We start from the raw sequence: 12,306 nt of genomic DNA, 5'->3' as shown, positions 1-12,306 counted from the left end.
AACGTCGTGCTGACTTTCGACTGGTACTGATATACAAAAAATCAAATACCTGATTGAAATACCATCCAACCTCTACCTCCATCCAGCTACTGTGTCCCTTCAGAGAGAGAGAGAGAGAGAGAGAGAGAGAGAGAGAGAGAGAGAGAGAGAGAGAGAGAGAGAGAGAGAGAGAGAGAGAGAGAGAGAGAGAGAGAGAGAGAGAGAGAGAGAGAGAGAGAGAGAGAGAGAGAGAGAGAGAGAGAGAGAGAGAGAGAGAGAGAGAGAGAGAGAGAGAGAGAGAGAGGAGAGAGAGAGAGAGAGAGAGAGAGAGAGCTTCCCGTTCCCATTTTGTCGAACAGACTTGTATAGACTCTGGCATCAGCTGCCGGTAGCAGTCAATAGAGCCCAGTCCTTGGGTAGCTTCAAGGCAGGCCTGGTCACCATGCATTAGACCACAAACACAGTTTTTTATCCGGTTTTATCTTGCACTTGTTTTTGTTACCTCACAACGATCATCTACAGTCACAGTGCGTCGATGCTCCAGAGGAGACCTGCATTTTAAGGGAAGAAGAAGAAGAGATTGTTTAAGTAACACGCTGATAAAAAAAAATTGTACGAGCATGTTAAGTACAAGCGATGTGTTGTACTTTTTTCAAAATAAGTCATCGAACTTTTTATTGATAAAAATATTGTTATACACGTGTCCGAAATGGATTACATGTGGATAGATAATGTTATATTAATTAATGTATACTCACGGGCCTTTTATTATAGACTAATGTATTTCAAAGTTGGTGAAACGGAGACTGAGTAGTTACCGACTTAAGATAAAATTAGAAGTATTTAGAGCTTGCAGAGATGAACAGAGATCGCACACAAATACGCATTATGCATTATCAATTAGTGCATCTCGAATTACTCGCATGGCCGGTACACCATAAATAAACTTTCATTTTGAAGTTACGTCAGTCTCGTTTCAGTTTTGCCGCTTGCCAAAGGTATTTCAAATCGCTATCATCAAAATCAACGTGCGACCGAACTTTGCATCGATGTTGCTTCAAATAACGTTTGGTCAAATATAACTCATTGTCAATGTGATTTAAACGTTTTTTTGTTTTGCATAATTGGCAAACCTTATGTGCTCTGTTGAATCTATCATCATAATTCAAGATTTACTGACGTTTCGAAATTAAAGCTTCTTACAGGCAAAACTTGCACGAGACAAATCTATACCAATTCTAGTAGACTGTATTACGCTTACCCATTCCAAGCTATACCCATTCTAGTAGACTGTATTACGGTTACCCATTCCAAGCTATACCCATTCTATTAGACTGTATTACGCTTACCCATTCCAAACATGACAAGGCTATCGGACTGCTGAAAGAAAAATTAAGTCGGTCACATAAATTCATTCAGGTCTTTATGTAATCGTCGATCCAAATATCCTCACGAACAAAAAACGTTCACAAAAGTTTGCGCAGATGACAGGACTCATTTGGATGTTGACTTGTTCCTGGTGTAATGGATACATTGATAAAAACTAGGTGCTTACCCAAAACGGATATTACCGGAAAAAGGTGCGTTACCGGCTTATTCGCGAAACGGCAACGGATCATACCAGAAATACACATCTATAAAACAGTAGACGCCAAGTATTCCTGGTGAAAATGTAAACAAAACCACGTAAGTGTGCGGAACACTGTGGTATTTCTACAATGGTGTACGTCAAAATTCGATATGAAATCAAAAGATTTTATCACCACGAATTAAAACAAATAAAAAACACCTTTCTCTTTGTCATAAAGTAGTTAAATACAACTGCATACAACAGAAACCAGTGCTACTGAAAGCCGCCATGGCCGAAGCCGATCCGATACACAAGCTGCGAATGAGAACATGTTTACCGGTAGATGAGGGAGCACAACTTGCATTTATTTCCTACAAACTTACAAGCAATCTCATTGGGTCATTGTCGACCTGGAATGGCTTGAAGTCACCCGGCGGTGACTGGCGTCGGCTTGAAGTCACCCCAGGTTGACATGAATCGGCTTCTAGTCACCCCCGGGTGACTTGTGGGCCATTTCAGGTCGACAATGATCCAATGAGCGCAAGCAAGTTACAGTTACAGCCAGATGTTCATGACGTCATTTACTTGACGACGTTTGGTAACGTAAGTATAAGAACCTTCATCATCTGCCTCATCTGCATAATGCCACCATAAACGTGATTTTACAGTCAGGAACGCATTACAATAAAGATGTGCGGTGTTCCATCATTATCTCAGCAACAAGTACATTTTCGCGCCGCGAAACTTATGTACCTCCAAAATCCACGTACGGTTTCAAGTGAAGATGAAATTGAAATGACTTTTTTATCGGCTCATATTTCTATTAGTAATTTGAACAGAAGAAATGATGAAAAGGAGAGGGACCAATTGTTCTGTCAAATCTAGCTGATATATGGTCAGGCCCTGTTCCGGAACCCACACCTGCTGACCACGCCCCGTCTGTGATTGTAACACACATGTGGGCTGAATGCTTGCAACAGTTGGTTAGCATCGTAAATTCCGGTGAATATTAAACGCATACAAAGGAGTGTTGCATTTCCATTCGAATAACAACGAGATTGGGCTTAGCTTTCAGTTTTCATGACAGTCTTACTAATCTCTATATTCCCCATCGAATCCCCGCTCGATATGTTAACACACGGAAGTGCTGAAACTATTTCCAGTAGACGATGGTGAACAATATCTGTTACAACAACGAGACATTATGTGATACTGTAAGACAACTGCTCCAAGAAAGCTGTTAATGTACAACGTGTTTAGCTTTCCCTCCATTCATTATCTGAAAAATTTGGAAATTTTAATGGATGAAACGCATGAAACATACACAGCAAAGCATCGTCATTTGACCCTTTGAAAACTTGATGAGGCTTCTTTCTGAATTTGCACGACCATGATCTGAATGTAGTTATATTATGATGCAATGTGTCACAAGCTTTTTTATAACGACGAGATTTGGTTGATATTCGTTTTCGTTTCATCTGATTGGACTTCAGAATTTTGTGGTTCCGACTCTCTGGTCTATAAATTACTATTGCGTAGTTAAATGGTAATTAAATTAAATTGTATTCACATTTACTGGTATTAAATTTTAATTGCTTTTTATGAGGTTCATTTTAATGTACACTTAAATGTTAAATTAATAATTTAAGTGTGAGGTTTGGCTCTCCTTAAAACCAGTTGAAACCCCGTTTCTGCATTGACCGTTTCAAAGCTGTGACCCCAGGTATTTTCATGTTTGTGCATAGTTTCTGTACGTATGATTGTTAATTACTATTTGAAATTGTGCTCCTTTCCATGACAAACTGAACGGGTTGTTTAATGAGGTTTCTCTCCAGACGAGGCAGCTGAAGTTTCACTTTTTGTGTTGTTTTGCTAAATTGCATACGTGTTTCTTAAAGGACTGCGCAGAAGAAAACATATTAACATTCAACTATTTATTTGCGCCGTGCTTGGTGAAAAGGCGGTTTCATGCATGTAGGTAAAGTGTCGTCCCAGATAAACATGCTAATCAGGGACGTCACTTTCCGCTTTTATGATTTTTTTTTCCTTTCAATTAAATCTCTTCTTAGAAAAAATCCGGTTTAGGCGGAAAGTGTCGTACCTGATTAGCCTGTGCGGACTGCATTGGCTAATCTGGGACGACACTTTACGCACATGCATTTAACCCCCTTTTACCAGAGCGCGATTCATTTGTATATTTTGAATACATTTTAACTATTATTGACGCAATCTACCGGTTTTTCTTGAAAGTTGTGGTAAATTTGTATTTGACAATTTTTCGGAGGGAAAAAGAAGCCTTGCGTGTCGCTGCCATTTTGGCGCGTAAACCAATCGCACATTCTCGGCCCTTTCCGTCAAACATCGGATAAGTACGATTATCGATTAGTGATAATCTGCGAGGGGTATCGATTGGCGCGTAAACATCGCTCTTCATGGTGGTTGGCGTCATTGTTATTGTAAGGTTTTCGTAGACTCAATATGGTCACAATATACTAAATAGTTTCCCTATATAATTCAATGTAAAAGCAACATCTTTAAGCAAAAATAAATGCAACATTTTGCACATAGAGACCCCCATACCCATACATTTTCTTGAAGGCCATTCTAAGCGGAGTCGATTTGTGCAGTAAAAAAAAGATATGTCATGTACAAACCAAGAAAGAACTTGTCAAAAGTCAAAATCGACTGTTTTTGCAACTTTTTTTCCCGGCCGTTTTATAGTGCGATGTTACCTTTTTCGGTGCAATGTTTTCCTTTAGCCTCTAAACTTATCATATTTCAGGGATTTAGTAGTGAGAACCTATTCATGCCCTACTACTTTCTCCAAAAGATAAAGCCAGAACACTAGTTTAAAGTGCACAACATGCCTTCGAATCAACTATAATATTTTTAGAGAGTACAGCACTACATGAAACGGTTATTTAGTATACTGTAACCTATAATAAGAATGAACCGTAAAAACGTGTTGGACAATCTCTTTAAGTTAGACGATCTCTATTTCACACATTATACTCCAAATTTCTAACTATAGTCGCTTGTACAAACAACTACAGGCGTGGCTTAACCATGTTAAGGTATTTTTATTATAGTGTCACCCCTATTGAAAGGGCCCGCCAATTTTGGCTTATGAGACACTTTTTGCGTGTATACCATGTACCTCCCAACTCCTATCACTTTGCCAGGCGCCAGGCGGAAAGAAGTCGGTAACCATTCATGTTTAAAGCTCGCGGCTCACGAGCCGGCCATATCGGAACAAGTCCCATGACAAACATCCATCCTTCGACAAGCGCTCTCCATGGGGCTCGAACCCTCGACCTTCCGATCACGAGGCGGACGCCTTATCCACTAGGCCACGGCGATCGGTATGTATTTCTATTGATCAATTACCGGCGATAACAATTATCGTCACAAATAGGATCTAGAACAAAGATGCTTGGTTGTTGTAACAAATACAATTAGACGCTTCACAGTCACTGATTCCCTCATGACACATGTTAGGACTTAGACAGATCTACCAGACATATAATGAAGACATCCTTCCTCGCAGACATACATGCAAAACGCAAATTTTTTAATTGGGCCATACTTGCACACAATTGGTTGCTGCTGATATTTGTTCCGTTTCGATTGTAATATCACTGTGGTTGTTCAGCTGTGAAGTTAGTTTATCCCTTTACCACTTAAATACGTATTTCACGCATTTGTAGTCCCTTTAAAAATGTATTTCATTTAAGACCTTTCTTACTAAATTAAAGTTTTAAAGGCTTTATTTCCAACCCTAAGTTACTGATGAGCAGCAAACAGCATAAAACATGACCAGACTGCGAGTTACTCACAGGCTGTTCAGGTTTTATGGTGGTTGCAAAGGCCATTTAAACTTTGCTTCTTATGGGAGTAAGGGTTAAACAATTCAACCGACCAATTTAAGAGGAGTTTACTTATTTTTAAAATATAATAAAATAGAATATGCACATAGTTAAAATTTTGATTTTACAAAAAAAGCAACAGCACTAATTTAAGCAGATATTTACGCTTACTGATTGGTTTTGGAAAAAGTAATGGAAACAAACAGCTAAAAGTTTCTTTAACTAAATATTGTTGTTACATTCTTGATAGTATTTCTTCGTTTGAACGCAAGCTTGCTTCTTCCAGAATAACACCGCATTCAAAATTGCTGACATTTGTGTCGGGCTGTCGTAGTTGTGGCAACAGCGTGGCTCGTTTAACTAAAACAAAAAAAGAATGCGGATACGGTTGAACAGAAATAATAGTTAATAGTTTAGTTTATGTGTGTTTTACATGTCAACATTTATCAACACTAAGATTTATTAACGCTCTCCACCGAGTCTCAAACGTTAGTTTAACATCAATTTAGACAACAAATGTTAATTTAACATCAATGTAGTCGACAACTGTTAGTTTAACTTCAATGTAGACGACAAATCTCAAATGTTTACATTTGCTTGACATACTGCTACGCTAGGATATATACTAAGTATCGTTTCGTTTCACAACTTTGATAACACGTACGTCCTTTCAAAGTTTACGTGATGCTACCTAAGTAATTTTGCTTTTGAAATGTACCATATGCCAGGCATCATTCACAGTACCGTTCTGCTACGATAAGCTATGAATTGCGTTCCACAACGCAGCGCCATCACGTTGTGATACGGTGTCAAATAATTTAGTAAATCTTCGCAAAAGTGTAAAATGAAACTTAGATTAACGATTGCGTGGTTCCTAGAGAGAGCTTCGCGGCATAGTCTAAAAGAATTCGATGACATATTGGAACAACGGATGTGTACTGAAGTACACTGCGAAATAAAAAGACGGTCTAACGTTTTCGTTGTACGCCTTCACATCTAAAAACTCATCTGCTGCAATGTTTAATAAAGTGTTAAACTATTAGAACATGTATGCAGATATTTGTTCAACCAGTGTTTTCTCAGCTACAATGTAAACTGGATGTCATGCGCATATGCTCCCTACCACAAAATCTCGAACACTCGTTGTAGACGCCTTTCTGTAACATGCATAGGCGTCCTCGGGAAGCGGTCGTAATGAAAGGCCGCCGTACAGCTCACTACATCCGGTCTGCGTGGATGTCGTGGACGCCCAGTCATCAAAACAAGGGATTTCCGGCGAGCTCTGTAAGGAGGGCGCATTGTCCTTCAGTACAACATTAAACGACAGAGCGATGACGACAGCATGATGATAAAATGGTAGACATATAAACATTTATATACTTACGTATTATATCATCGAACTTCGTTACTGTTTTCGCGTTTTAGATTATTTTATTGATATGCGATTTCATTAAAAAAAATACCGTCAAAAAGTCATTATAATGTTATATCATATTTGTATTACACATTTTCTTGACCAAACAAATCTATTGAAAAAAGAATGTTGCTCGCAGTTGTTGTTTACCGCCAGGATTCAGCCAAAGACCGTTCGTAGCGTATGGTAAAATTATTTTTGTAAGGGTAAACAATGGATAAAAAATATATGTATATATGTAGGTATATATGAAATAACATAAATGGAAATTACTTAAGCGATACCTCTATTTCAAGTGTTTGTTTACGTGTATAAATACGTTTAAAACTAGTTCTTAATGTGACCTATTTATTAGTTGATATGTTCATCCATAGTGAATATGAGTTTTTAACTCTTTTATTCGTATTAAGATGCAAAATGTTAAGTGCTCTTTATCGCTGTTGTCCTATCATGTTGGAGTCTTAATTGCACAAGTTGTAAAGCATGTTTGTGTGACAAAATAGGGTACTTACATTCGCCTGTTCATCACTATATTCCAGGCCTCGGTCACTGTTATCGTTTGCTACGAAATACAAATTGAACGTATGTGTGAATATATTCATATTTACTTGTAGCGCAATACAATGCCAATAATGTAAGAGGCATTAAACAAGCTTTAATGCTGGGCTTTTAATTATTTGCAGAAAAACATTTAAACCGTTACCGATAATATTCAGATAATACAAATATTACCTACCTGCCATATGATAATTGTTTTTGTTTTTAAATGAAAACGACGTGACGTTACCGATAACGTTATTGACAAATTGGCGTACAAATTTAGAGCAATGCTTCTATCAAGTAAACCACAAATAAAAGTATAAATGCAATTAAGAACCCCACAGACGCCATAATTACAAAAAGCAAACTACTTTTCGGAGTTAACTTAAAAATCAAATACATTTTATACAAGTACACAATTCAGTTGATGTTGCTTTGTTAAGAAGCCTTTTCACGTTTTGTTAACTTAACAAAACTCAAAAAAGTTGTTTCAGATTCGCAAATTTTCGTTTCAAACATGATATTTGCGAGGAAACAGTAATAGTGAACATTTACGATGCTCTAAAATAGCCATTATATGCATCGTTTGACGATTTAAAAACCTGAAAATTATAAAGCGTTGCAACGCGAAACGATTGAATAATTTGGAGAGTTCTGTTGTTGTCGTCATATTTTGTGAAACTACGAGGATTGCTTATATAAAATATAAGATACATCGTTCATTGTGTGAGGACGGATGGCCGAGTGGTAGACTTTTACTTCCGGGGGTCAGCGGATCGAGCCCTGCTGCGGTTTACTTTGCTTTTCATTTTTAAAATTTTTGTTTTGATTTTTTACTGGAGCATTATAAATACAATGTTTACATTTATCAATATAAAGCTTTTAATGACAAACATCAAAACATGCCAAAATCTTCGAAAATGCCCCTTAAATATGCGTGTATGGTTGAGAGCATGATGCATAGAAGTGTTAAACTACATTTACATAATGCATTTTCTAGCAATTTCAATGTATATAGAAAAACAATAAGAAAACAACATTTATACTTAATTTTTATACTGGTTTCTAGCCTCACATCTTTGGAGAGTTTTTTGTATGCTTGCTCAAAATTGCAGCTTTAGAAGCACCGAATGCCGGTGTGAAATTTCTAAAGTAAAGGTTTTAAGTTGCGAGTAACTGTATGTAGAATTTTAAATTTTTCTTTTAAAGTTATTGCCTTATCTTTCCAACCATTAATGCGAATCTTTTTACATAATCTTCATAATGGTTAAACTTGACATCAAACATGGCAAACGTTGTATAAAGCTTTGAAGGTATTTATTTGCCCATGTTTATTTGTTTAATATAGTTTCAATGGTCTAAGTCATGTTTTGAAATTATTTCGACTCCGGGAGTTTTAAATGCGTATTCTTGTGGGTCGTGCAGCATGCAGAAATAATAAAAACAAGTTATATGCAACCATATGCTACTTTGTCCACTGAATATTCATATCAACTATGGTGTCAAAATAAACAAATTGGTGTAATGTGTTAACAATTTGACATATCAGCAAACATTACACAGTGTGATGCAACAAACATAAAAAGCAGAATGTTCATATGAATCTTATTATACACGGATCAATTGATATGTAAATTAAAGCATGTTTGTAACTTTGTATGTTCCAGGGGTGAACGTAAACGGTACATCAGTATGATTTAAGCGAGATCTATGTAATAAAGATTGCGGATTTTGTTTACGCTTCATTCCCAATTTTGAAGTTTTTGATCAGTGGAGTGTTCTATAGAGGTATATATATGAAATATAACAACAATTATTCTGTTTAATGTGCTCTCTGCTTGTTCAGATAAAACGCCATAACAAACGGTTACTGAATAAACAGTCGGTTATCATGTGGTAAAGTCGCCCGACTGGTTAAATATAGAAAACAAATGTAACAAACTCAATGCGTTAGTACGGAAACGTATATGGTACACCCCAATACTGTGGTCATGCCGGAATAATTTATATCGATTTACTGTGAAATAACATGGTATGTCGACATTGTTTTGTAGCTTTTCCCGCCTTAATTTTACTCGTCATAACGACATTAAGTTGAAGTCTCGACGTAAATGTTTCCGGCTTTTCCCGAAAATATATTTGGTCGACATGATCTAAGTCGACAAATCTACATAACTTGTGGCGTCATGCTCTTGTGAAAATGACTTGCCATCATAGTTTTAGTCGACACGATGAGTTCTTTTTTACGCCAAGACACCTTTTTCATATCATGCCGTCGTAAAATTTTGACATCATCACATTATTGCAACATTGGCTCATGACTTCCGGCGTCGAACAGATTTTTAGTTTCTGGTATATTCTTTCGAAACACGCAAGACCTCAGACAGTCCATTTTTACAGCAGGAATGCTTGGTATAAAGGTACAAATAACATACACGGTTTGCAAACAAGAAATAACTATGTGTTCGTTGAGTTTTATGAGCATTTAGAGAGCTCAAATCTCGATTGATTCATTTAGATATTTTTCTTTAACTAGTACATGCAAAACGTGTGTTTAACGACTCACAACTTTTTTATATTGCAGATTTGTGTCTTTGTGGCACTGATATATGTTGACTATTCGTAAGCTGTACTTTCAAATCAAGAAAGGGATGTTTGGATTTCGCGTTATCACAAACAGGGCTATACGCGTCTGGATATATGTGGATTTTTGCTTTTCCTACACAACACTGCTCTCAGTTTGAGTCAACTGAAACGGATACTGCGAAGGTTAGGGCTCCAAAGACACAACGCGTCATCTCCTCTTCCAGACGTTATACGAGCGATTCGCTCAGTATATAAAAGAGGGATGGCTGTATGTGGTTATAAAACTATATGGAAACTGGTCAACACAACCACAAATGTCAAAGTAAGCCAAGAAACAAGGTGTGTATTGAAGGTAATTGACCCTGAGGGTGTTGCTCTCAGGTCTGCACATCGCCTGCGACGCAGAGTCTATACCAATAAAGGTCCTAATTTTACTCTACACATTGATGGGTATGATAAGCTAAAGCCTTTTGGAATTGCTATACACGGGGCGGTTGATGGATTTTCCAGATGCATATTATGGCTAGAGGCATGCTATTCGAATAATGAACCTCGAATTATCACGGGCTTCTTTGTTTACTTTGTGAAACGGATTGGTCGCGTTCCACGTCTGGTTCGTGGCGATGCAGGGACAGAAAACGTTTGGGTACGGGCTATGCAGATAGCGTTTAGGTTTAATGACAGGGATAACATGTCTGGAATGAACAGTTACATCACTGGGAGATTCACTGGCAATCAAAGAATTGAACGTTTGTGGGTAAATTTAAGTCAGTTCTACTGTGTTTTGGAGGAACTATTTTAAGGATATGGTAGACAGCGGCTTGCTTCGGATTGATGATCCTGTGCATTTAGAATGCTTGGGATTCTGTTTCATACCATTAATACAACGTGATCTGAACTCTTTCGCCCATCTATGGAATTCTCATCGGATTCGGCAGCAAAGACATGTGGAAGCACCAAATGGGATACCGATAGTAAGTTACTACCAGCCTGAGGCGTTTGGAACACGAGATTTTTCATTTCGGCTTCCTTGCGAATTGGAAACCATTGATCGTATTTAAGAGAGATACTTTGTAAAGAAACCACACTTTGGATGTAAAGATGACTTCATACCCGTCCTAGAACATGTGTGTGAAATGCGGCGGGAGCAACTGCCAATTCCTGAATCGATTTAACGTGCGACTTCTTTGTTCTTGGCCTTGACTGAAATATTAGATGGTTACTAATTACATATGCAAAAATATATGCTTGAAAAATGGTTATATTTTGCAAATTTAATCGTTAAGTTAGTTTAGTTCAAGTAAGTTTCGTTTAGAGTTTTATTTACAATGTGTCGATAAGCAACACAAAATTGATATTCTCGTTATTGGAATTGATCATGAAGTTGTTAAACGTTTTTTTTTCTTTGCTAATATAAATTCACTCATATTGTTGTACACATTTACAGACATTGCAAACTTGGCAAAACAGATTAATCATGTTCATCATTTCATTGTTAGATTGCAAAAGAATGAATGAAACGTCACTAATTGTTTGAAAACATGGCGGTCATTTAGTTATGAAATCCTCGTTAATTGTGGAATGTTCCTTTCAAAATATGGTTCTTTCAAAATATTTAGTAACATTTCATTTCAAACTTCAATATATTAAACGAAACGACTGTTGTAAATCTTATATTTAATATTAACACGGGCGCAAATTTATGATATATTAATTTTGTATATTCTTACTTGATTTGCTGTTCCTGAAACTCTAGTGTTTATAGTACATGTTTGAAATTAATGTTCATACTGCAATTCGATCTTTATTTTTTGAATGGTCAAATAATGCGTTTTTGAGGAAATAGAAAATTATTCAAATATGACACAAAATTGGGCTATTTGTAGATCAATTTTAGGGCTAGTTAATGTGATCGGTCTTTCTTCGTCGTCCGTCAACATTTTCACTAAAGTGAAATCACCTACTCAGCTGTGTCAATAATACCAAAACATGCACAGTCCTCAAAGCTAGTATTATGTCCACATCGCACCTTATTTTTCAAAATATTTAAAAAAAAAATGAAATATTTGTTTACGATCCGGTATAGTTTTATATGAGTGGTGATACACGTAACCTTGACTAGATCGGTCTATGGTCTGACCATATATATATATATATATATATATATATATATATATATATATATATATATACTCAACCGGATTATTAATGTGTTATTGAAAGCGAATGTTGCATTTAATCGCCAATTATACGTGCAGTCATCATTGTAAAACGACAAAAATGAACGGCGAATATAAAAGTAACGCTTGACTTTAATGGCATTTTATTTTTCTTGCAGTTGATTACATTAT

General features: G+C 36.8%; 1 protein-coding gene across 2 annotated transcripts; it reads right to left on the bottom strand.

The window, feature by feature from the left end:
• Window positions 1-5,466: 5,466 nt before the first annotated feature.
• Window positions 5,467-7,618, bottom strand: LOC127870329 (uncharacterized). Of its 2 annotated transcripts, none has more exons than XM_052412957.1 (4): window positions 7,566-7,618; window positions 7,342-7,391; window positions 6,539-6,697; window positions 5,467-5,775 (listed from the first exon to the last, which is right to left on the bottom strand). In XM_052412957.1, the coding sequence occupies exons 1-4, from the start codon at window positions 7,570-7,572 to the stop codon at window positions 5,638-5,640; spliced, it is 354 nt and encodes a 117-aa protein (XP_052268917.1). In that variant the 5' UTR covers window positions 7,573-7,618; the 3' UTR covers window positions 5,467-5,637. The 2 variants fall into 2 exon arrangements, with proteins under 2 accessions (XP_052268917.1, XP_052268916.1); XM_052412956.1 differs by having other exon boundaries at window positions 6,539-6,718; window positions 7,566-7,617.
• Window positions 7,619-12,306: the final 4,688 nt, after the last annotated feature.

This window comes from Dreissena polymorpha, chromosome 2, assembly GCF_020536995.1.
Source record: "Dreissena polymorpha isolate Duluth1 chromosome 2, UMN_Dpol_1.0, whole genome shotgun sequence".
NCBI classification, from domain to species: domain Eukaryota; kingdom Metazoa; phylum Mollusca; class Bivalvia; order Myida; family Dreissenidae; genus Dreissena; species Dreissena polymorpha.
This window is presented reverse-complemented; position numbering and strand designations above follow the sequence as displayed.